Source organism: Oryzias melastigma, linkage group LG6 (genome assembly GCF_002922805.2).
Source record: "Oryzias melastigma strain HK-1 linkage group LG6, ASM292280v2, whole genome shotgun sequence".
Classification (NCBI taxonomy): Eukaryota; Metazoa; Chordata; class Actinopteri; order Beloniformes; family Adrianichthyidae; genus Oryzias; species Oryzias melastigma.
The window spans coordinates 2,918,926-2,945,519 of NC_050517.1; the positions used below are offsets into that span (position 1 = coordinate 2,918,926).

The 26,594-nt window shown below is 39.3% G+C and overlaps 2 protein-coding genes across 2 annotated transcripts in view; both read left to right on the top strand.

Annotated features, from left to right (window-relative positions):
• The window catches only part of smc1b (structural maintenance of chromosomes 1B), a 32,387-nt gene extending 7,730 nt beyond the window's left edge, over positions 1–24,657 (top strand). Inside the window, exons 10-25 of the mRNA XM_024281960.2 lie at positions 3,025–3,210; positions 3,284–3,475; positions 4,104–4,250; positions 4,378–4,515; positions 4,601–4,717; positions 9,114–9,220; positions 9,306–9,447; positions 10,512–10,657; positions 10,990–11,143; positions 11,305–11,403; positions 11,477–11,633; positions 14,316–14,470; positions 18,557–18,708; positions 18,889–18,958; positions 24,047–24,157; positions 24,239–24,657. Of these exons, the coding sequence (XP_024137728.1) occupies positions 3,025–3,210; positions 3,284–3,475; positions 4,104–4,250; positions 4,378–4,515; positions 4,601–4,717; positions 9,114–9,220; positions 9,306–9,447; positions 10,512–10,657; positions 10,990–11,143; positions 11,305–11,403; positions 11,477–11,633; positions 14,316–14,470; positions 18,557–18,708; positions 18,889–18,958; positions 24,047–24,157; positions 24,239–24,349 (2,184 nt within the window). The 3' untranslated portion in view covers positions 24,350–24,657. The remainder of the gene's footprint in view (positions 1–3,024; positions 3,211–3,283; positions 3,476–4,103; positions 4,251–4,377; positions 4,516–4,600; positions 4,718–9,113; positions 9,221–9,305; positions 9,448–10,511; positions 10,658–10,989; positions 11,144–11,304; positions 11,404–11,476; positions 11,634–14,315; positions 14,471–18,556; positions 18,709–18,888; positions 18,959–24,046; positions 24,158–24,238) is intronic.
• Positions 24,658–24,746: 89 nt separating this feature from the next.
• Positions 24,747–26,594, top strand: part of borcs5 (BLOC-1 related complex subunit 5) — a 5,266-nt gene continuing 3,418 nt past the window's right edge. Inside the window, exons 1-2 of the mRNA XM_024281961.2 lie at positions 24,747–25,108; positions 25,198–25,341. Coding sequence (XP_024137729.1) covers positions 25,051–25,108; positions 25,198–25,341 — 202 coding nt within the window. The 5' untranslated portion in view covers positions 24,747–25,050. The remainder of the gene's footprint in view (positions 25,109–25,197; positions 25,342–26,594) is intronic.

Sequence of the window (26,594 nt, forward strand, 5' to 3'; positions counted from 1 at the left end):
AAAAAAAAAAAAAAAAAAGTAATATTACGACTTTTAATCTCGTAGATTTACGACTTTTTTTCTCGTAAATTTACGAGTTTTAATCTCGTAAATTTACAACTTTTTTCTCGTAAATATATCAAAGTCGAGGGGAGCCTACAGTCCAGCGAATTTATGCCGTGCGCTGAAGCAGGCGGACCAAAATGTGAAAAACGTCTTTGATTTCATCAGGTAAACTGAATGTTTAAAATATTTCAAGTGTTTGGAAGTTTCATTGTTTGATTTACAGTTTATTAATGTTTTATTCGTTGATGGTGGCTTGCAGGATATCTGCAGATTACGTTGATGAAGCCGTCGATATCCGCGCAGCTGGTCACTTCCAGTCATTCCTTCCTCCGCGACAGACCAGATCTTCTCCAACTCTGTGATGCTTCCGTCTCAAGAGGACTAGTTTTCTGAATTTTCAATGTTCTTGTGCTAATGTAACAGACAACTGTCATTTCTCAGTGTTGTTTTGTGTTGAGACGGGATGTTTCATTTGGAGATGGGGAGGTCCGGAGCTCTGTTTACATTCTCCTTTGGTTGTCATGTGACGTAAGGTGGCGAAAAGGCTTCTGGGAAGGGAAAGGCAAAATAAAGTGACGGACCTGATAAACATGCATTATTCTGAGCTCTTTATTTACATATGAAACTCCACACTACCGACACCGAACCTGGAAATAATTTGGTTTTGAATCACCATAAGGTTCAGAATTTCTTTGTTTTTAACACCGATCTGGAAATAAATCTTAACAAGATACTCCACGTCAGCTCTGATAAACAGACACATTTGGGGTTGTTTCTCATTAATTTACGACTTTAAATCTCGTAGATTTACGAGTAATACTACGACTTTTTTTCTCGTAAATTTACGAGTTTTTTTCTTGTAAATTTACTACTTTTAATCTCGTAAATTTACGACTTTTAATCTCGTAAATTTACGAGTTTTTTTCTCGTAAATTTACGAGATTAAAAGTCGCAAATCTAAGCCTATGACTTTTAAAGTCATAAATATACGACTTTATTCTCGTAATGTAGCAGTTATGACTTTTTTTCTCGTATATTTACGAGATTAAAAGTCGTAAATTTACGAGAAAAAAAGTCGTAATATTACTTTTTTTTTTTTTTGGTGGCCCTAATACTCCGTCGTAAAAAACCACCTCCTGCACGCTCAAAAGCGTATTTTTTGATGTCACAAATCAAATTTGCCCAATGTCATAGTCAGTGGAAACAGCTAATGAAACATTAGAAGAAATAGTGACCCATAGCTTCACGGGGCCGGGATTGCCAGAATGACATCTGGTCATTGCCCCGTCTCAGCCAATTTCAACAAATACCCGCTCTGCTACCGTATCATTTCTAACTATCGGATTGTGGCAGTGGAATGGCAGCACAGGGGCAGGGGGGTGGCTGGAGGGTGGCGGTCTGAAATTGGCTGATCATCAGATGATTTTGGGGACCAGGGAGATCCTCCTGTCAGTCAAAAATTGCACTGCTCCCTTCCTTCCACCGCACAACCTCTAAATGTGCACAGGTAGCCACTGACCTATGTAAAACATTCTCCAGTCGCTGCTTCATTTGAACTTTTTTCCCGCTGTACAGTGTGTAAAAATGTGACAGCCGCTCCCTGAGTACAAGTGCCACCATGCGGCCACTGGCTGCTTTTGCTGAAAAACTGACATTTAGGTGCCGCACATTTTGCCATATCTGACCGTAGTCTTACTATCGCTGTTGTTGAGAGCTCAAAGCGGGGAGCTTGTGGCCCGCCCAGCTTGTTTTTACTAGGGCTGTCAGATTTGTCACGTTAAAAACGCGTTAATCTGACATGTGCTTGACGCCGACAATTTTTTTGACTCATTAATCGCAGATTTTTCTCATACGTGCCTTTCCATGCCGCTCACGCGGGCGTCCCGCACCCTAACTCACCGGCAGGTCTCCAAACACCGAGCTGCGAGCTAAAACCGGCTGGCGCTAGGACCTGGAGAGCTCCTGCACCCTAACCCGGCTCCGGTTCGCGTCCAGTACCACGTCTGGTGGTACCGGCTCGCGTCCGCCGCAGGGTACCGAGAGCTGCGGACCCCCGACGTTCCGAACAGCAAGCGCACCGTTTTAAATGTTTTGGAGGTTTAAGCGTGATCCAGCCCCAGCATAGCGGTCTGTCTACCGGCATATTCATGGCGTGAGCTCCGCTGGACACGTCGCTGCATCGAGCTGCAGCCAGAGAACGCGGCGGCAGTAACAGACTGTCAAAGCACAGAGTATCCCGCTTTTCTTGTTAAAAAACAAAAGTTAATTGGAAATGATACATCTCTATTTCATTTATTACTGTAGTTCAGCAGAGGAGGAAAATATTTGGTCCTGACAAAAAATGAACATGAAAGTGTTATGGAAATTTTATTTTGATGTTTTTTATTTTATTTTTCTGAACGTTGATTGAAGTTTTGAATTTAAAATGCCCATCACTTGCACTTGGGCTTTTGTTAGGCATTTTATGTTACAGCCTTTTATTGTTAAGAAAGTTTATCTCAATACAATGTTACAAAATAAAGTATTTCTGATGAAAACTATTAATATTGTCATTCTTGTTTTCATAATTAATGTAGAACTGTTAAATTGTTAAATTGTTAAACTGTTAAATTCCACATTTTTTTCCTTAAAAAAAGGCCACATATTAATTTGCAATTAATCGCGAGTTAACTCAGGACAATGCGATTAATCACGATTAAAAAATTTAATCGCCTGACAGCTCTAGTTTTTACTTAACAAATATGATCATATTTAAATTGCATTTTTCGTCTGATCCCGATTCACCATTTAAATAAATTAATACACAGAAATGCAATGTTGAGGTTAATTTTCCTTTCTCTGTCCTCCGTCATGTGAACAATGTCTCCAATGTTACCAAAGACACAACTTTCATTGTAGTGGGTCTCTCTGACCCAGTCTTGGTGTTTTTCAGAGCAGTGCATCTAACTAAACCTCTAACAAAAAACTCTCTATTTTCAGTATGGCCGATTGTCTGACTTGTGTAGCCCAATCCACAAGAAGTACCAGCTGGCTGTCACCAAGGTGTTTGGGAACAACATGAACGCCATCGTGGTGTCGTCTGAGAAGACAGCTCGCGACTGCATCTCCTTCTTAAAGACCGAACGGGCTGAGCCGGAGACCTTCCTGCCCATTGACTACTTGGTGGTTAGTTGAAAGTCTGATGTTACTTTCACACATGCGAGCTGAGTGCACAGTCCATCATGGCCTCTGTGTGCAGGTGAGTCCTCTGAATGAGCGACTCAGAGAGATTCCTGGTGCCAAGATGGTGGTTGATGTTGTGCAGTTCAACACATCCACAAACGCTGCGCAGCTGAAGAAAGTGGTACAGTATGTTTGTGGAAATGCTTTGGTGTGTGAAAGCATCAAGGATGCTAGGAGTCTGGCCTTTGACCAGCAGGAGCGTGTCAAGGTAAATCACTGACAGAAATTAACTTAAAAGAAGGTTTTATTACTGCTGCATCACCCCAGCCAGCAAGGCCAAGTGGGCCCATGTGGTTTAAAAGTGTGCAGAAAATGGTGGCCCCAAATGGGTTTGTCCACATTAAGGGGCACTCAGTGGGTCAGCTCACTATGCTAGCCAGCCTCCCGGTGAACAGCGTAGCATGCTAGCGAGCTCCACTGTATCGAGCTAGCATGCTCTGCTGCAGCGAGCTCCACTGTAGCTAGATCCATTTTAAGGACCTAGCCAGCTCCGCTGTATCAAGGTAGCAACCTTGGCTGCAGTGAGCTCTGCTGTAGCAAGCTAGCAAGCCCCCCCCTATCAAGCTCTGCTGTATCACACTAGCGAGCTCCATTGTAGCGAGGTCCTTTGTTCACTGGGCGGCTGGCTAGCGTTTTGAGCCAACCCACTGAGTCCCCACTTAAGTCAACATGGACAAACGCAGATGGGGCCACCATGTACATGTTGTGGACAAGCAAACCCATTTGTTGTCACCATTTTTTGCACACTTTGAAACCATATGAGGCCCACTTGACCTTGCTGGCTGGGATGTGACCAAGCTAACGTGGTAATACAGTTAGTGGTTGTGTTCCTGCAGACAGTGAGTCTGGATGGAACTCTGTTCAAAACATCAGGGGTCATCTCTGGAGGTTCCAGTTATCTACGAACCAAAGCTCGCTGCTGGGAAGAAAAAGACGTCAAACTGCTGAAAGAACGCAAAGAGCATCTCACCAATGAATTTCGCGTGAGTCCAAACTGCTTTGTAAACATTCAGGAACTTTTATGAGCTTTATTTTTTTTAAAAAGTAACCTGATTTATTTTTATGAAACTATCAACATATAGCAAAAATGTATCTTGCTTTCTTGGACAGGATCTGATGAGGAAGAAAAGGAAGGAGCCCGAGCTGAAGCAGATCAGTGCGCAGGCTCAGGGCATTCAGACTCGCCTCAAATACTCCAAATCTGATCTTCAACATCTGGAGAAGAAAGCCATTCCTAAATGTCAGGCGGTATGTGTGGATGATGATAAAAGGTTCTATGAAAATAGTAAGTGAAGCTTTAGACGTGTCTCATGTTTATGCTTGTTGTTTTCAGGAGGTCTCTCGAGTACAGAGTGAACTGGCAAACCTGAACTCTGAGATTGAGATGCAGAAGGAGATTCTTGAGGCAAAGAATGAAGAGATGATGAAGATTAGAGAGCAGATTGAGCAGGTAACATTTTCTCTATCAGTATAAAAACTGTCCATCTCTTTGGTTTGTTTTCTTCATATCCTCTCTTTAGGCTGTTTTCTGCCCAGTTACCTGCATTTCTGGTCCTTCCCCACTGTTCTAACACATCCCTTTTGTTTACCTTCTCTTTTGTAACAGCTGTATTTAAGCAAAAGATCGTATTTTTAAGAATCTGTTACAACAGCATGATGTGATGATTAAGGATGTAATAAATCGGTAAAAAAAACAATTCAAACTCACTCGTCAACATGTTCATTGTTGCAGAAAATGTAAAAATTGGTTTGTCTCGGGCCGCGGGGTCTCTAAAAATCCTAAAAGCCTAAAATTTGAACATTTGGAAATAAGGCCTTAAAAGGCATTTTAAAAGTCTTACATTATGATATTTTGGTCTTAAAAATTGTGCCAAATAAAACTTTTTCTAACTTTTCTGATCTAAAGTTTTATTTATTTAAACTACAATTATGTAAGTAAAGCACGTTTTCCGTCATGCTGGACACCACCCACTGATTAGAAAAAAGAAGATGACGATGGGGTGGGGGGTACACAACTACTGGTCACAACTACAAGTAGTTGTGACCAGGGCTGAAAGAAAGCTGGTACAGTCCAGTACTGGTACAGGTATAAGATCTATCTGAGGTACGCACGGCTGTGTGTCCCGTATCTGTAATTTTAATGTCTTATCATTGCTACAAAATTGGATTGGCGTCCCTCTCTACTCTCATTTTAATCGCTAATTCTGTCGCTTCCCTAAACAAACTCACTGAGCCAACGTGTCAATGGGATAGGGCTGGAAATCTCAGGGTAACTCACAATACGATGCGATTCACGGTACATGACTCATGATAACGATGTATCTGGATATGTCAAACATTGCAATAATCAATATATGACCTTGGTAATCTATGAAATATAACTATTCTTAAAACAAATATATGTTTTTATTTTCTTCAAAACCTCTTTTAGAACAATTTAAAACACAACATGTCAATTTATTGCCCTTTCCAACAATAAAATAAAACTATCAATAAAACTTAAGTGTCTTTACAATAATTACATACAACTAATTAACAGCTCCAGCTATGAACCAAAATGTAGAGCATATCAAATGGTTTTCTCACTTCAAAGAGCAATAAATGTGGAAATAAAAATTCATAATGCTGCATGTTCATTCATTTCTGTCAGATAATTTATTATTATTGAGGCATAATATTAATGTTCAGTCTGTTGTTATATGATAATTGTTTTTACAGTGCTGATACCCATATTAATTTCCCCTTGTTTTAATGAAACATTCTCCTCGTGTGTACCGTTAGCATACACACCTGTAGGATCAATAACACCACTAGGCGTCTCATTTAAACACTGAGACGCTGCCCACCTCTCCACTAGAATCTGCTGTATTTTACCACAGCTTGTGGCTGCTCTGCCATCCGTGTGCATTTTCATCTGTCAGTGGAGCAGGTGGTGAGAGCGCGTGAGGAGCCTGGAGAGTCTGAATACCAGCACCAACAAACAACTCACTAGCACTGCACCACCATGGCCTTTTTAATAAAATCCTCAGGACATTAGTTAGCATACTATAACATTTTCATTACTATTTTTAAGAAAAGTCCGCTTTTATATATGTTCAGAACTAACATGTTAATACAGAATACATGAGTAAATTCATCTTGATGCAATAACAATACAAGTAAACTAAAACATCACTATGGTCAAAATACACAGCTTTATTTTTCTGATTAAAAAAATATTACTACTGTGAGCGTCATTTTATATATATATATATATATATATAATTTTTTTTAATCAGAACCCTTTTTATGAACACTAGAGGGCGCAGATCAGTTGTGGCATGTTTATGTAGATGTTTTGTTGTTAAAAAATAAAAAAATGTTTTGTTGTTCATGACTCTGTTGATAAAGACGGACAGAGGAGCAACACGGTAATGTTTGAAGGCGTCATGTCCGAATTGCCTTTAAAATCAAGGGCCCTGCATTATAGTTAGTTATGGATAAGGGTGAGAATTCCGACATAGCCCGACAATTGAAGCTCTATCTGATAACGAGAGTGGCGGTTTAGGTATCCATATGTGCTCGACCTGCAAGATCGGTTCGGGAAAATAAAAATAAATAAAAATAAAAATCGGTTCGGGAGCAAACGACTTGATGACGTGTAAGATTGCAATTGGTTAGATCACCATCATGTGACAGGATATGACACATTTGCGGTATTACGAAGCACGGAGTCTTCCCTAGTAAAAACTGAAGAGGTACAAACAAATACGCAAATAATCACAAAATTGGGTGCAATATTTGCAACGAAACGCAAAAACCTTGACAATAAAATAATCTGATCGAGGGGAATCGTTACAGGGTAGCAATCGTATTTTTATAGAGAGAAACCAGACTGGGAAGCGTGGAGTTTGTGCTAAACTTGGAGCTAGCGAGTAGCATGCTAGTTTGGTCGCACATTAAAAAAGTGACCATTCGCTCGCGATTTTTTTTTTTCACAATGCCTCCTGCCAGTTTGCAAGCTCAAGGGGAAAGTACAGCTAAAATTTGCAGCGCTCACTTTCTGCTCAGTGACATAAAGACTGAAGAGAGCAGCCATTACAGTAATGAGCTGTCAATGCGAGATTAATAAATAACACCCTGGACAGATCTCAACATTAAGTTGTTTGTCTATGTGGCGTTACCGTAGTGTAATGTCATCACTAGTCAGAGGCCCCCGAATCGATCTTGCAGCCCCATAGACCGTTTATGTCAATGTGCAGGTCGAGCGCATATGGTACCCACAGCGGAACTCACCCCCAACAACAAGAATTGTTTCGTTTTCAGCACGCACCTAAATTGGCTAAAGACCAATAGTCTACCATAACAAAATACAAATAAAGAAATACTAAAAGATAAAATGCCAAGGTTGAAACTCTTTATCCGTACCTGGTTGTTCTCCATTGCGAATGTGTCCGTTTTCTTTAATCCCTGACGTTTTCCCAGCTCAAATTCAGAGTTAGGGGTGGAGTCCTCAGTGCGCATGCGTCGTTTGCCGGCTCGGCTGCTCGATGTTCCGGCACTCGATGCATAAGCCTGTGACCCCGTGACGTAGTTTTGACAGTTAGGTAACAGGAGAAATCCGTATCCAAGACAGAGAGAAGTCGTATTCAAAACGAGGAAAATTCGTATTCACAAGAGACATGTTAAACGTAAAAATAAATGTTGTATTCGTATTTTTTATGTAAGTTTGGCACAAAATATAAATTTTTGCACAACTTTGTATTTATGAATACGAATTTCTTTTTGTGAATACAAAATATTATTTATCAATACGTTTCCTTTTGACAGTTATCTTACCCCATAATTGACAGCTCTCCTCTTAGGGTGTAAAGGAGTCTTTTTAGCTTTGCGAAAGAGAAGAAAAAACTCATTTGTGATAGAAAATAAAACTCTTCATAGAATTATTCATAGAAAACCAGAGAGCAAAGACTGATTACAGATTTAAGAAGTTACTCAGGAAAGTGTTTTTTACCTGAGGTTTTTATGTTGTGACTTCCTCTCTGTTTGCATTCAACATAATATTTTTTCAATTAAAACACGTGTAAATGTCTTAGTAAAATAATGTAATAATTTGTCCATTGAAAAAATATGTTTACATTTTTTTTAGTAAAAAGATTTTTGGTCACTGAGGTTGTAACCTGGAGCATCAAACCACAAACAGCAACATGAGTTCGAAGGCTGTTGCTATCGAAAGTGTTCTGCCGAATGATTATTTTATTTCTCTTCATAGGATGCTTCAGCTAGTGGTAGATCACAAAACACCTGCTGAATTGTTCTATAAACATTTTTACACCTTGTATTTAGTTTCACTTTGTGTTTGAAACAATTTCCAAATGGGATGTTAAAATAAAATAGTTTTTGTTAAAAATATTCTGTCATTTGTAATCTTTTTTAAAAAAATAAAAGGAGGGAGGAAAAAAATTGATTTAAATCGAAAATCGAATTTGGAAGGAAAAATATCTAGATTTTGTTTTTTGGCCATATCGCCCAGCTCTACTTCAGATCATCAGGAAAAATGTCTTTTTAAGACATTTGGGATGTGGAATTTTTGTTAAAAACTTCACAGTCCTAATTAAAACCCCGCTGGGAACATTTAAAGAAAATAAAAAAAATGGTTGTAGGGGGACTTAAAAGCATCCATTTCAAATTTGAAACCTTATATTTTCCATTGGTTTACATTTGCTGCAGTGTGTGTTTATTAAAGTTCAATCTTCACTGCTCAAAGAAACATTCTAAAGTGCGTGATCCTGTTACATTCCAATACTTTTCCTGAAATTGTATCAGTGCTCTCTATGTGCTCTCATTTATGTGTTTCCCACCTTCAGATGGAGGACCTGGTGTTTTCTGACTTCTGTGCTGAGATTGGAGTGGACTCCATCAGGGAGTATGAACAGGAGCACTTGAAGCAGCAAGCAGAGCTGGACAAGAAACGGTACAGCTGTCTGTCACACCAACGTTTTCTACCTGTGCCACACCTGTAGGCACTTCATTGATACCACTGCATTCACTCTATTTAGGCTGGAGTTTGAAAGCCAGTGTGGTCACCTGAAAACAAAAGTGGAATATGAAGAAGAGCAGCTGGAACAGCAGAAAGAGAAGCTTCACAAGCTAGAGGAGAGCATCAGGAAAGATGAGCAAATTGTTTCTGAGCGGAAAGAAGTAATTATCTCTGGTTTACCTGTTAGCATCAAACGGTTGTCTGATGCTACTTTGAACTCAGCAGGATAGTTGAAATGTTTTGGGAATTGGTTTATTTCAAGCAATCAAAACAAACAAACAAACAAAAAATAAAGAAGACAAGAATATATGCATAAATGCTAGGGGTGATACCAAACATCCAATCATCTCTGAGAATGAACACCTGGAAGAGCATTATTCTGCTTATGCCATGGTCACTTATGAAAAAAATAGATATTTAACCAAGTTTTAGTACTTTAGTCTAGTTATTTAGTCTTTTTAAATGGTTCCCTCTTTGTGTAATTACAGCCATTTGCCAAAATTAGAAAAGTTCCCTTTACATTCCAAAAACACTTGGACAAGCAGCACCTTTGTTCAAATGAAGATGGTGTTTGAAAATTTGATGCATGAATTTGGTGTTTGGTGTGAACGCACAATTGTTTTAAATAATGCATGTGGGGGTGTCAATCCTGCTGTAGATGTGTGTGCCAAACTGTGGCTTGTGATGCGTACGGATCACAGATCATCCATGACTTGTTGCACCCCTCAATACCCTTTATAGTATGCACAGCCATGAGTCTTCTTGGGAATCACGCAACAAGTGTGTCGCATTTGGATTTGGTGATCCTCTGCTATTTGTCCTTGAAGGTTAAGGATCAAATTCAAATTCAAACCAACAGACTGGACGGTTAAAGTTGTTCAGGTTTTTCCAGTGATGCTCATTCGGTTTAGGTCAGGCATCTAGGTGGGTCAGTCAGGAGGAATGGTCACAAAGTTGTTCTGAAGCCTATCTTTTATTTTTTTGTGTGCTTTGGATCTATATACATGTATATGTACATGTATATATATATATATATATATATATATATATATATATATATATATATATATATATATATATATATATATATATATATATACTGTATATGATTACTGAACATAGCCTTCCATTTTTGAAGTCAAATCCTTCTTACGCTTCAGAATATTAGCGTTCGGGCTCTTGTTAAACCATCTCAGACTTCTTCAGTTTCTGTTTCTGCATCTAGGAAGAAGTCAAGCTGTTGGAGTTGGTGGAACAAGGTCAGGAGAAACTGTCAAAGCTAAAGAACAAACTGGTGTCTAAAAAGCAACAGGTGGATGCTGTCAAAGCAGAGCTGGACCAGAAAACTAAGACCCTTCAGGAGATGCACAGGTAAAATTTGTTTTACCTCATCAGACGTGTTTATGCGTTATGAAATCATTACTACTTCAGAGTGCTGCAGGTCTTTGTTGCTACAGGAGATCCTCCCTTCCCTTAGCTATAACCATCTATAATGACTGTATGTTTGAAAACTAGAATGAGGGAAAGGATTCATACAATACTTTTCAGTTCATTGTAAACAATGTGCTTTAAATGTGTGAGTCTCAAGAAGACAGAAGCAGATTAATGCAGATCACAGTGAAAGAAAGAGAATGTAAAATGCTGTTGATCTTGAAAGCAAAAGTAGCTGACATGCTTCTAAGCCAACATTTGTTTTCTGGTAGATGCTTGTTGAAGCTTCAGCGCGAGGCGATTTCTGCAGAGTCTGCTCTGGAGCAGAAGTGCCTGGCCAGACACAACTTGCTTCTGGGCTGCAAAATACAAGGTCTGCCCATCATTTTGCTGTCAGGGAGCCTTGATGAAATCAGTGAGGTGCAGGTGAGACACGGCTGTGGGTCCAAACATGTTTGAGCCTTTGCTGCTCAATTATTAAAGCATGTACAGGATCAATTAAACTTCATACTATTCACGTTTGAAAAGAAAACCCATTCAATGAATGGCCTTTTTTGAATGATTGTCAATGATTGTCTTTTTTGCAGCTGGACACAGATTCAGAAAGTACTGCAGCCACTTTGAGCATCTATGAGAGGGAGGCGCAGCTCCTCATTGACTACTCTGAGCTCCAGGCACACCTTAGGGTCAGACAACAGTCTCATCTTTATCAAATTTCTGTTCTAACAATGCATGAACGATGAAAACGTCCATTGACAGAGTCTCCAGGTAGAAGAGGAGATGGAGGCTGCACTGGAGAAGCTGAGGGAATCTGTTTCAAACACAGAAGGAGTCCTCCACAACACCACCACCCCCAACCTGAAGGCCCTGGAAAAAATGAGGGAGGTGAAGGACAAGTGGCAGGAAGTGACAGAAGGTACTTTTAGAGTTTCATCCATGGAGTTATGTTTGTTTGCAGCTGCAAAGAAGATGTCTGTGATTTTTTTTAGACATTGATTGATTTATTGATTGTTAAAAGGGGCAGACAAAATAAGTTTTTCTACTTTCTGTCCCCATTTCATTTTTTTTCCTTTTCTATCATGCTTGAGTTTACAACTCAAGTTTATATTGTATGTTTTTTAATGAATAAAAATGAAATAAAATTGGAAAAAAACAAAAAAAACAACAACAAAAAAACAGCTCTGTAAACATGACATCAGTTTACTAAAGTGCAGGCAGCTGTGACTGCTCCATGCAGGATCACAGGAAAGGGGTGGGGCATCCAGGTGAAACTACAGCTAACCAGTACAAAAACAAGCTAGAGAGGAAAATGAAAAACGCAAGAATCAAGACATGAACCAAAACAGTTTCTGTCTGTCATGTCTCATCAGGACTTCTACTGTCAGACATCTTTAAGGGCGGCTGGCTTGTAGGTCTGTTTCTACAGGTCACTGCACTCACGATGAGGAGGTAGAGACAGTAATCTGTGTTCAATCAACATAAATATTAGAAACAAGGGCATGTCTGCTGCACTGTCCTGAACTAATGGGGAAAAATCAAAAGTCGAACTCTTCCCTCATTTATTACGGGAGTTGTGGAGGTGAAATCTGTGAATTAAGATTACAGATGTCAAACTCTTCACTTCACACTTTTCTCAGACAAACATGAACATTTTCAAACTTTTCTCTCTTGCTTAAACCTTTGTATAAAAACGAGTCCAGATTTGTAGAATGAAAATAAAGATCTGATTGCGATTTATGTAGATCTGGAGAGATTCAGGTTTCTACTCAGGAGACAGTACAGAGGAGATTGATTAACAAGGTCTCCAGCCAATCAGGAGGCAGCAGCATAATCACACTTAAAGAATCAGTGAGACCACAAAAGATGAACTGCAGTGTGGAAAGAGAACACTCCATTCTGCTCTATTTGACAGGGATGCGGGGGTTCAGGCCCCTGAACCGTTTAAATGTATTCATGTTGGAAATAAACAGCACTTTATTTCCTCAATCATACTTTTAGAACCTTATTGGTTAAGGCACTTTCATTCTGCATTTTCTTGTTGTGGAAATCAGACAATTTTGACTACTCCCTTTAAAGACAAATGTTTCTTAATTTACTAAGAGAAAGTACCATGAAAACGTGTGTAAAAGTACCTTATATATGAATACAGTTGCAGTGCTTAATGTTGTGATCATTAAATTAAATGAATTTTACCATTTTATTACAATGAAAGATGTAGTATTATTATTACAGTAACGTTTTTTTCTTAGTCCAATCACAATCTTTTTGTTACATAGAAATGTCTAAATCTCAACAAAACTTTTAATCTTTTTAATCTAAATTTTATCTTTATTTTCAAACTTTCATTGACACAAAAGTTAACTCTTGTTTTTGCCTGTGATGTCTTTATTACATATCAGTACACAACTAGAGGTGGGACAAAATATCGGTATGGCGATCTATCACGATATTTCAACTCACGAACGATTACCAGTCCTCTTTCCCTGAATCGGTTTCCTAAAATAATACCAGCAAAGTCCACCAGGGGACGCTTCGCGTGAGCACGACAGTGAAATGCAAGGATGCTGTAGGGAACCCGTCATCAGTTTCTACCGGACCAATACGTTTTTAGCCCAAATGCCTAAAAACATAGTTGTGCGGGTACAGTGCGCACACAGAGTGGACTTTGCTCATTTTCCACATGCAGTGGGGAGGGGCGGGGCCCACCGCTTGCTCGCATACAGATGAAAACGCACGCGGGAGGCAGAGCGGCCGCGAGTAAAAAGGTCCGAGCTGTGACTGTATTTTTCTGAAGTATGCAGACAGTGAGAGCTGTTTTTAATGTAACATAACATGGTTTGTGACGGCGGTAACTGCAGTAACCTGTCCAAACACTGCGCTAAAATACAGCTGATTCTAGAAGAGAGGTGTGCAGTGTCTGACCGTCCAAATGAGACGTCTAGCGGCGTTATTGATCCAACAGGTGTGTATGGTAGCGGTTCACACGAGGAGCATGTGACTAAAGTGTTGATTATCAAAGAAAAGTGCAGGACATTTTGATAAAAGGAGGGGGAATGAATATGGATACCAGCACTGTAAAAAAACAATGATCATATAATATTAACAGGCTGAAAGTTCATATCGTGCCTCAATAATAATCAATTATTTGACATAAAATGAATTAAAATGCAGCATTATGAATTTTTATTTCCAAACGTATTGCTCTTTGAAGTGACGTTATTTGATATACTCTGCATTTTGTTTCTTAACTGAAGCTTTTTCACCTTAAAATGTATGTAAGACACATTAGCATTTATTGATAATTTTATTTCAATGTTGGACAAAGCGCTAAATTAACATGTTGTGTTTTTAATTGTTCTAAAAGAAGGTTTTTGAGAAAATGAAAAGGTACATTTAAAAAAATAGTTATATATCATAGATTACTAAGGTAATATATTGATTATTGCAATGTTTGCCATATCGAGATACTATCGGTATCGTGAGTCATGTATCGTGAATTGCATCGTATCATGAGTTACCCTGAGATTCCCAGCCCTATACACAACAATGTTGTTTGTGTTCTTGCTATTTTATTCGGATCCTCTTCTCTCACTCACAGCTTTTGATCTCAGCACCAAAGCAGCCAGGAAGTGCAGTCAGGAGTTTGAGCAGGTCAAAGCGCAGCGCTTCCGCCTCTTCAGTCACTGTTTGGAGCATGTTTCTGTTGTCATCGACCAAATCTATAAAACAATCTGCAGGAACAGCAGTGCGCAGGTGAGACAACAGCATGTCCTAAAACTTCTTTAAATGTTTAATTGTACCAATCCCAAAATCTTTCTTCTAATTTCGGGCCTTCACACTCAGCTGCTCTAAGAGAGACTCATTAGAGAGGCATGGGTGAGCGGTTTGACACCAGATCCTATGTGAATACACACAACTAGTGCTGGGTGATATGACGATATATATCATGTGGGTGATAGAAAAGTGTCTATCGTGCCATTTCCGCTCTATCGTTTATATCATTGCTAAGCTAATTTGATCAATTATATATCATTAAATCAGACCTTCCAGGATTTTGCGCAATTTGTTGCGCATCCTGCAACTTTTTATTTTCACTGCAACTTTGACCAATCTACCATGACAACTGTCAGAAACAGGCAGACAGCTGGATCCAAGTGCAGCAGGTTTATTCAGCACAGACAGGGCAACAGGCGTGATGCACAGCTAAAAGTCCACAACACTAAATCAGGGTCAGGCAGGCAGGGGTCAGGCACCAGCATGAGAGCATCAGAGGAAAACCAGAGTAGTCAGGATCCAGGCGAGGGACAGGCACGGCGAGGAGTATGTCGCAGGCTGAGGCAGAACGGTGGTCAAAGACAGGCTGGGGTCGAGGCAGGCTTAAGCAGGAACAGGACTGAAAGAGGTAACGCTCAGAAATGCAGGAGTACACCAAAACAAGACTTTGCACCTGAGCACAGCCTGAAGCTTCCTTATAAATGTTTGTGGTGATTGTTGAATGAGGGACAGCTGGTGAGGTCTGGGAACAGCAGGCAGAGGCTTATGGGAAATGGAGTGAATGGAGGCTCAGGAGAGTTTCAGAATTCAGGCGATGGCTCCCTCTGGTGGTCTGAGGGAAAAACAGACTGATTCATGACAACAACAGTCATGGATGACGACGTGACCGTTTCCCTTCTGACTCTTCAGCGGGAGTTGTGCTCTCTTCTAGCATCTCTGTTTACCTCTCTGACTTTTTTCTCTTCAAGACGCGGGTAAATGGTCACCCCACGGGGTGGTGAAGGTGCACTGAGCGTGCACGTGGCAGAGTGAAGGTGTGCCTAGCGTGCATGCAGCGGAGTGAAGGTGCTCTGAGCGCATGCATGCAAGCGGCGGAGGGAAGGCGCGCCGAGCGCGAGTGTGCACGCACCAGAGTTTAAGTTTCAGTTTATTAAAATTATAAGGCGCCTTAAAACGACTTTGGCCAAACAAGACGCCGCACATTAAAAGTCCAAAGAACAGTAAAAACACAGCTAAAAGTTAAAAACAGATAAAATAAATCTAAAATACTTAACATAAAAAGCATAAAAACACCAGCTAAAAACAAAGATAAAACAGTAAAACTATAAAACACACCAGCAGAGCAGAGTCTCATACTGTCAAATTCCTGGCGGTAAAAATGGGTTTCAAGAAGTGTTTTAAAATGGACAGTGAGGACGCCTGCCGAATGCTCAGTGGTAAAGCGTTCCACAGCTTCGGTGCACAGATTGAAAACGCTCGTTCCCCCCTGAGCTTCCTCTTGGACCTCGGTACCTCCAGGAGCAGCTGATCAGCTGACCTGAGGATCCGGGTCGGGGTGTAGGGACAGAGAAGCTCAGAGAGGTACGGCGGTGCACAGTTGTTTAAAGATTTAAAAACAAATAAAATAATCTTAAAATGAATTCTAAAATTCACAGGCAGCCAGTGAAGGGTAGCTAGGATGGGGGTGATGTGGTCCCTCTTACGCACTCCAACCAGAACCCGAGCTGCAGCGTTCTGGACCAGCTGGAGACGTGAGAGGGACGGTGTGGGAGAGGGAATGTGTGCAAACGTACACGCGGCGGAGTGAAGATTCGCCGAGCACGAGCGTGCAGGCGGCGGGGTGAAGGTGCCCTGAGCGCATGCATGCACGAGGGCGCAGGTGCGGAGCGCTCTGTCATATAGTGCGGTGCACAACTGCTGCACAACATGAACAGAGTATGAGAGAAAGAGAGAGAGACTCTGGAAAAATGTAACCTTTTCACTTTAATTGATTATACAAAGGAAGAATTTAGAGACTGCAGGAAAAGGTGCACTGCTCACTGCTGCACCTCAGTCAACTTTGAACTGTTTGTTCAGGTTGTACTGGAACAAAATTTCGTTGTCAGTGAAAGCTGTGCATACGACAAATAAAATCTCTTGAATCTTGAATCTCTTGAAAATGATTTTATGTAGATTCGCCTCCACAACAAACCTATAGAAACCTGAGAAAACCTTCTCCAAACAGAGCAGACCATTACTGATAAAAGAAACCAGATCAGCTCCTCTGAGACTTGGTCTTTTTCTACCAGCAACTCACCAGTGATGTTTTTGTTATATAAAAATGAAGATTCTGTAGAGAACGTTGAGATCTGGGGATTAATCTGCTTATGCTTTTTTTTTAAGTTTATAATTCTTCTCTGGAAAATCATTTTATTCCAAAGTATGTTTAAATCAATGCACAAATATTTGTGCTATTGTGAACACAGAGGAACAAACGTTTATTTTGTGTTTCACAGTTCTATTCATGTTGAATGAAAGTACAACATTGATGATGAAGTATTTTCATAGTGCATTTGTCACAATAAAAAGAGTTGGAATATGAGAATGTGAATTTTAATTCATAATAAACATTTTTTATGCGCTTTTCAAAAATATCTATATTAAGAAACATAGCAACTTTTGTCACAACTTTTCACAAAAGCTGCCGGAACACCAGGCATTTTTTCAGAGAATAGCTGAAAATATACTTTATTGTCATATATCGTGATTTATATCTTTATCGTGAAAAAAGATATTTTAAATTGTGAATTTTTTTTTTTTCCATATCGCCCAGCACTATGCACAACTGTAAATAGACTACAACTCAGTTAAAGACCCACTCCAATGAAAATTCTGTTTTAATGTTGCAAACATGTCTTGTAGATATTTCAAAATGGCATTTGTGAGTATTTCTGTATTTCTGAATCAGGAGCAGACAAAAAAATGCTGTTTGAAAAAGAGCTTATTTGTTCTGTAGAAAATGCTCTGGGCGGGCCACAGTCTCTCTGCTCTTCTCCATTCTGATCATCCACTTACAGATAAATAGATCCATGAACGTCTCTGTTTTTCTCATCGAGCTGGAGTCTGGATCCAAACTGTACAGCTCCAATATCACTCACCGATTTTGTTGCATTACTAATGTTAATGTTGGGGTTGTTAGGGGCTGTAAGCTAGCAGGAGGGAGTGCAAACGTAGAGCTCTCTGCAACAGAAGGCGGGGCTTGCTCTGTGCCAACAGTCCCGCCCACAACTCAGAGGTGAATTTCTAATGAACTCCTGCTGCTCTGCAGAAACTGTCCTAGAACACAACTAAAGTTTTTGATTTTAGAGTAAAACAGCATCATAATAATTAAAAGAGCCCTGGGAACAATCTTAGAAAATAGATGAAAAGATGACGGGAGTGGGACTTTAGTGCTGAATGATGAAGTCACAGAATGCATGCAGTTTTTCTGGTTAAGTGCTTCTTGTTCCTAAGTGTTCGATTCCTTGTGGCTCTCATGATTCCTGAAAAGTGGGCTGAATGAGGCTCGTGAGGCTTTCATTAAAAAGACACTAATTCTGATCACACTATTTATGAAACCATTTTTATGCATAGGCAGCCCAAAGGGGTTTATAAAAAAGAAGTTTAAGACCTAAAATAACTAAGACCTTAACATCCAAATCTAAGACACACAGCATTGTTATCCATAGTGTAAAACCAGATCAGCTAAGGCTCATGACCTTAACAACATTTATGGAGGATAAAAGAAGCTGAGGACCAATTCAGTATCACCTGGGGAGGCAGATTTTTAAAATAGATGTGTCATTCATGTTTTGAATGCAACCAGAATATGTGCAGATGAGTTCTGAGCCACTGAAGGTTTAAGCTTTGCAGTTCTGTCCTGTTGCCTCTGGGGGGAGACAGACTTTAAATTCAGACTCTGACTTGAAGCTTTTTCTAGACTTAAACATGTACATCACCTTTGAGGGTTTGAAATATGCCTTGAATTCAAAGGTTGAAATCAGGTTCAGTAAATATCTCCCATTCTAACCATCTGTCTCCATTCAGGCCATTCTAACTGCAGAGAATCCAGATGAGCCATATTTAGGCGGCATCAACTACAACTGTGTGGCACCAGGTAAACGTTTCATGTCCATGGACAACCTGTCCGGTGGGGAAAAGGCCATCGCAGCGCTCGCCTTTCTGTTTGCTTTACAAAGGTAATGTCGCATTCACGATAAAATCCTGCAGAAAGTGAGATAATGAGGATAAGAATGTCAAGTAACTTGTTTTTAAGACTTGACATGAGTATTGATGAAAGAGTTCATCATAAAAGAGTTAACTCCAACATTAAAAGAGATTGCTGTATCTGTAACTGCTGGTGTTTGTCTTCCTTTCAGCTTCTGCCCAGCTCCTTTTCTCGTTCTAGACGAGGTGGATGCAGCTCTTGACAACTCCAACATTGGAAAGGTAAAGTCTAGTCACAACTAGGGCTGGGAATCACTGGGTACCTCACGATACGATACGATACGCGATACATGGCTCACGATATCGATAATATCGCGATACTGCGATAATTGGTAAAAATCCTCTCTAATAACTACCATTATATAGAACATGTTTTTGGGGGGAAATATATCCCCATTTATCTTTTTTACCTTAAACACAATCATACTAAACAACTTTTCTTATTTTGTGCAACAAATTATAGACACTTTTGTGCAAAATTGCTGAAATCAGTAATAATATGTCTTTGACAAACATTGACAACAACTGAATTGGAATTATCTGTCAGATTCAATGTTAACAATAGTAAACATGATCAGCAGTGACACTACTTAGTGCAGAATTGTTGTAAACAGAACAAAAATTAAATAAGTCAAGTAGTGACAGCTATCTACCTCCAAAAGAACGTCACACCAAAGGATGATCAATATAATGTTTTACAGCCTTTCTCAAAATTGACCTAATTTTTGGTTCACATTTCCCTCACTTGAAAAGGGCTGAGCATCCAAAAATAAAGGCTGATTTACTCAGACTGTTACTTGAGATTATTTTTCCAATTTTTATCATTTTTCCATTTGGTCAGTCAGCAGTCAATAGGTAAAATCCTTAAAACACACATAATAATGGCAATAAATATAATTTTAAGTGCTTCAATTAATTGGCATTCTCCCTAATTTTACAGTGAATTCATGTACTTTAGTTTAATTACATTTAAATTTAGGTTCATACATCAAATCCTGCTTTTTTATTTAAGAATTACTTTAAAATTAACATTAGCAACAAGTAATTACATTGTTTGAAATCGTCACATTATAAATTTATCAAAGTTACACCGTACAGCAGCAGGTTAAACATTGAAGTGCATGAAAGCGAAAATTCCGACGCTCCTTGAAGCATACACAGACAACTGCGTAGCACGCGCTCAGTTCCCACAGCAAACAGGAAGTAAGTGATCGCTGACATTCTAGCGCTCAGACAAAGTCACTTCTTACCGGGTGGATCTCCTACAGATGGATGATAAATGCTGACAGGTAGACATGCTTCACACACGCGCTACAGAGCCTGTATCTCACCGGAGCTTCTCCCGAATGAGCGCGTGCATCGCTATTAAAAGTCCGCCGCAGCGTGCGCCCATAGTTCCGGCGCGCGACTCAGACGCTCAGCGCTGCAGCCTCTTTAAATGAAAATATAATATCGATACTTGGTGAGAACCCATCGAGAATCGATCGCAGGACTAAATATCGCGATATATCGCAATATCGATATTTTGGCACACCCCTAGTCACAACTATCCCTACGGGTGGATGCAGGCTGTCTGGGGGTGTTTTTTTTACCCTGTCAAACCCTGTGGACTGCAGAAGGAGCCTGTTAAGGTGCATTCACACCAAACGCAATTTGTGCATTTGAGGCGGACAGTTTCACTGTTAAGTCAATGGAACAGACGCCACTGCAGCGCTCGCATCTGAGCTGTAACGGTAGTGGTGTGAGCCCAGGGGCAGGGTCAACCCCCCCCCCCTGTGCCTTTAGAGACCCGCTCCGATGAAAATCATGGTTTTAACATTGTAGCAGTTTTCACATGATGAAGCACATTGATAAAATCATATAAGATTCAACAACATTTTGAGTATTTCTTTATTCTAATCGTGTTAGATTAGGAGCTGATGAAATACCGCAGTTTGAAAAAGCTAAGGTTTGTGACGCAGCAACTGCTGTGGGCTGGCCAAAGTCTCCTTGCTCTGCTACAATTCCTCCTTCTTTGTTTCCATTGAGCTGATAGCTCCAATATCACTCTCCATATTGGAGGTTGGGCTTGTGAGCTGTTCTCATTAGGCGCGTTTGAGATCATGCAGGCGGGCGCAGCACTGCACAGATCCCCTGGATTGTGGTGAATGTTGGATAGTTTTTGCCCTGACCTTGCATGTCAATCATAAAAATATTGTGAGAAAAAGGCAGGCCAGTGCAGCTGGAAATCTGGCACTGCTCTGACTGCAAGCTGCCCAGATGACTAAAAACAATGCATTGTGGGAAACAGTGTCCTGACAGTACTTGTAGAACTAGGAGATAAAGCTTCTGGTCTACAGCAGCAACAGAACATTTAATAAAAGTAGGGATGTCCTGATCCGATCACGTGATCGAAATCGGGCCCGATCTCATGGTTGATAACTGGATCAAAATCAGACGTTTTTTCTCCGATCAGAATCACATATTTCATTTATTCTCATAATGATCAGAGTTTTTTATTTCAATGTTATTATTCCAGATAAATACTCCACTAGAAGTTTGCATGTCATGAAAGGGTCACTAAATGTTATTCCTGGAAAATGCAGCAGAAAACGGCAGCAGCTCAAGCAGAAGACTAACAAAAACAATTCAGTCAAGCTAGCTAGATAATCACAGATTCAGACTTCAGGGATCGATAACTCTTTTAAAAACGCTTTAAACTGACAGTAAGTGTCTCTGTTGTCTCAACACAAACAACAACCTCTAAAGGCATTTCAACAGAAAAAGACAGTTTTGTTTCTCTATTTAATGTGAAGCTCTTTGTGCTGCAGACAGACAGACGGCTACACAGCAGCTACTAACTGCTACATGCTAGCTCCGCCTCCATTATTTAACTCCTTAGGACCCCAGCTGTCCTTTGATATGCCTGTTTTATTTATCTAACAGAGAAATAAAAGTTAAGAAAATTAACTACTGTGGTAATAAAACCAAAAATGTGATGTCTTAAGAACTTAAAAAATAAGCACATAATCTTGTAAAAAAAAAAAAAAAAAAAACCCTAATAAATGAAAACTAATAATGATATCAGCTAGTCACGAACACTCATCATCAAAGTCTTCATTTATTTTTAAGAATTAAAAAGAGGACAGGAATCACATTTGGTTAAAAATGTTCAATAGCTCTAAAGATGTTAAAGCTAAAGTCACTAAACTTTATCACATTACTAATTATCACTTATATAACAAGAAAATAGTTAATTTTTTTTACTAGTTTTGTTTTGTTTTTACTTGTTTATTAAAGCTAGTTCACAGAAGTGTTTTTTTTTGAAGTTTTTAATGATAAAAGAAGGTTAATGAAATATAAATTAGGGACAACACTAATCTGTTTTTTTCAGTTTGTTCATGTTTTGTGTTACAAAAGTATCTGTATCAGCAGATACACAAAATCAAATGACTCAGAATCAGATCGGGCCTAAAAAAACCTGATCGGGACATCCCTAAATAAAAGTGTTGATTTGAAGATATCGGTAATGTTCGACACTGACTCTAGCATGCTATGATACTAGCTAATGCTAACAAGCTGCAGCAGCAGTAATGGACTCTATGCACAGAGCTGTGTGACGTATTTCCAGTTTTGAATAAGACTGCTTACTCTCTTCCGGCTGTGGCTAACTATATGCGTGGACTTGGCAAATGTCTGTGTATTTTCCCTGGTATTGGTTTATTGTGGTTATTTCTTACATTGTATGATAGTTTATGTTTATGTGTACACACAAATGTATCCAAAAAGGCAAAGTTTTCCTTCATGAAACACCAAACACCCCATGCTCACAAAACGCTACCATGTACTGTATGATCATGTGACTTCTGGGGATGAAACGTAGCTCTGTTAGAACATTAAAGCCTGTTCAACAGAACCTTTTATGTGTAAACCAACTTTGAAGTCACTTTCGGATTACTGATCGTACTCTCAGCTGATGATGAGGAGCTTCTGCCTTCTTCACGGAGCGATAGCGGCGTGTGCTAACGGTAACCTCGCCTCTAATGAGACGTAGGAAAGGAATCACATCTCAGACTGATTCTACCTGACACTGAAAATTACCTTTACACAAGTTTAGAAACACTCGGCTGTAGAGTAACTGAAACACAACTAACAGGTCATAAAGATAAAGACAGCGATAATCAGACGTGTCTTTCATGCTAGCTAGCATTAGCCCAAATGAAAAGTGACAGTGGTATTCACACGTAATTTTGTAAATACTGGAGTCAGTTATGAACTTTTTTCTTGGCTGCACGGACCTGGAGGAAAGGTTAAGGTTAGGATTGTGGTTCCGGTTTGGGTTTATGCTCCAAATGGTTCCCAGCGCCCCGCGCTCTAGCTCAATGACAGCTAACAGGACTTCATTAAATACTGCGACATTTAGCTTTGGATTCATATAAAATACATGAAACAATCCAGTGATCTGCATCTTGACTGCACCTATAACGTGTCGCCAACATGAATGTCCTTCAGTTTTAGAGCTGGTCGCACATAAACATGCGCTAAAAATATTAGCATTAGCAAGTTACCTTCAAAGTTTGCTATGTAGGATGAAAAATACAATTTAAAATCTTTTTGCATTTTTATTTTGGAGTATTTTACTAGAAAAACAAACAATGTGCCTAACATCATTTATAGTGACTCTTGTTAGCTCCAAAAGACAAATTTTAAAGTCCAAATACTCCACTATTCCCACACAAACAACAGCCCACGGCTCTACCGGAAGTGACTGAGCATTCAAAGGCTGAATGCGGAAGTAAGTCGTGCATTTAGCCCATTCATAGGACATTTATAAAAGCTGTATTTTATAAATTTAATAACAGGCAATCTGCTTTGAATTAACTTCATTAGTAGACTCACTGTAACATTACAGAGACGGTGTTGGACTGATGTTGTTGAGAACATAAAAGAAGGGAGGAAAAAAAGATTATTAAAATTGAAAATCGAGTTTGGAGTAAAAAAAAATCAGAGATTAGATCTTTTGGCCATGTTCCCCAGCTCCAGTGTCAACAATGGGGTTGAGCTAACAGCCACAATTCAGATAAACATTTATGATGATCTCCTATGTGTCAAAAAGAAATCTGTTTTGTTGCCTTTTTTCATGTTTTTGAACAAAAAAAGGTGGTTTTCACATTTTTTGGACATTTTCCTTTTTTCTTAATTTCCCACTGTGAAATAACTTGATTTTCAAATGCATTCAAACAAAGAGTTTTCACTTTTTATTGAATTAGGTCATGTCTGTCCTGCATGACTGAACATGTCCAGAGTTTTATTGTGAAGTCTGATCCACAGGTGACCAGCTTCATCAGAGAGCAGTCCAGACAGAACATGCAGGTCATCGTCATCTCCCACAAGCAGGAGTTTTTCTCCAGGTCGGATGCTCTGCTGGGAGTCTTTTCAGACGTGAGAAACTTTTAGAACTGCTTGTAAGTTACGTTTTATTTTATATAGAGCAAATGTAACACTTAACTTTCTTCTTCCCAGTTTGATGAATGCATGTTCAGCCGCATTCTGACGTTGGACCTTCGTCCTTACCCGCTTGTTGAAGGAGATGATGGCAAACAAACAGATGAAGCCAAGATTCCCACAGCCTGACAGCAACTGTGTCAGGCCGCTGTTTACTCATAGCTGTTTTTACAGTGTCCATGCTGTTTGTTTTTATTCAGGTTAAGACTGTAGACTGAACTGTTGTTGATTTGGTTCTTGAAAAATGTCTTCACACATGAAGCATTTGTGTTAATTGTAGTGTTTTAAATTACACTCAGATCCTTAAAGTTTTATTTTGAAAATTCAGTTCAAAAGTTACTGTTGGTTAAAGGTGTTATCTGTTTAAATTTTGTATAACCAGTTCATAATATAAGTCAAACAATAAATAATAAAAAAAAGAACGATTTCTCTTCAAATGGGCTTCTTGGTGTTTCTGCAGTAAGACATCCGCAGCACTAGGGGGCAGGGTAAGCACAGTACAAAGAGACATGCAATGCGGAAGTAAATCGAGCAGAATCGATTTCTATCTCGCTTTTGTTTACATTTGCACAGTTCTCATCATTGATTTATTTAATCAATTAAGACGAGGAGCTTCACGGTAAATGTTTCCCTTCGTCTGAGCGTCTTGACAGCCGCAGTTTAACGATTTTAGCCGAGTCTTGCCCGGTTTAGCTGTGTTGGTGGGTAACGAATGTGCCTCTTACTGCAGATGTGTTTAGAATATGAATAATCTAAACATCTCGCATTGATCTTCAGTTGGTGATCAATTGTGTTAGTTCTGTAGTTGTTTTGAAGCTAGTGTTAGCGTCATGGGAGCCGAGCAGAGCGCAGAGTCGGAGCACAAACACCTCGATTACAGCTCATCAGGTAAGACTCCGTCTGTTTACTTTAACTAACCCAGTTTCTTTAGTCATCGATGGGTTGACTGACGCGTCCGTTTGGTGTTGGTGCTGCAGCTGCTCCGTCCCCTGCGAAGCAGAAGGCAAAGATGGATGATATTGTAGTTGTTGCTCAGGGGACTCAGTCCATGAGAAACATCCACAACGACCCAGATGTCATCAAGCTGCAGGAGATCCCCACCTTCCAGCCTCTCCTGAAAGGTAGATTTTACTGACAGACTCGCTCTTTCGACGTTTCATTGGTTGTTGTCCTTCAGTATTTGTTGTTTACACTTCTGTTTCTGTGTTGTGATGAACATGTTTGAAGAGTAAATAAAAGCATGAATCCATCCACACTAATTTGACTTCAATACTTTCATAGTTTTTGAAGAAATCTAGGATTAAAATTTCAGTTTAGGGTTTTTGAAACTTAACTTTCTCACTTACACTACTCCCAATTAGAGCTGCCACCATTAATCAGCTAATCAACGACTAATTATTAATTTAATAGTGGATTAGTCGTTACTTTAAATTCTATGGAGTCAGAGTGTATAAAGTTGAACAAAGTTGTGAGCATTCAACACCAACAGTACTTTCAACAGTACTTTTTTATATTTGAGTCAGTGAGACCAAAACTTTACCTTGATTGAAAAATAGTTCCTTGTTTCAGATGCTGACCTCATTAGAGAGATCAGGAATATACTTTCAATCAAAGTCATTTGACTTTAAACCTATATATATCTATATATAGATATATATAATTGATATTACATTTTTACGTCATCTTGAGGGGCGGGGCACCTGTCAAAACAAGTTAGGTGGAAAGTATATTCCTCATGTCTCTCTCATTTGATTTAATCATGTCTTAATACCAGTAACTATTGAAGGACCGAGGCTGAATGATTCTTTAAAGTTTAATAAACTAAAATCTTAATTGTCTTTATTTTGTTAGTTTAAAGCTAATGTGCTTTAAATTTACTTTACATACTGTATGACATGATTAGATGACTAATTGGAAAAAATAAACAGTGATTAGTCAACTATTAAAATAATCGTTTGTGGCAACAATACACACAATAAGTAGAGATATAGAGGACAATCTCACTGGATGTCATCTAGACTCGGGAAAGGGAAGTCATTCTATTGTGCTGATAGACATGATTTCATTTAGTTTTCCTCATAATGTCTACAGTGAGTCTTTCTTATTGGACCAAAACATAAAAACTGTGAGTATGGTGAGGAGCAGGAGACGTCACTGTCAAGCTGTTATCGGAGCAAATGGTGGAAATACCTGCTATTCACATGGTCAGTGTCTGTTATTTTGGACAATCTTTATTGCTGTCTTCATTTTTGGGGTAATAAAAATGAAAGTCATGTAAATAGTGTTTCTTCTTATTCATTATTGTTAAAAATAAAGGGATTTTTCACACATTTCATTAAAATTCAGACCTAATATGAAAAGCTCTGATATAAAT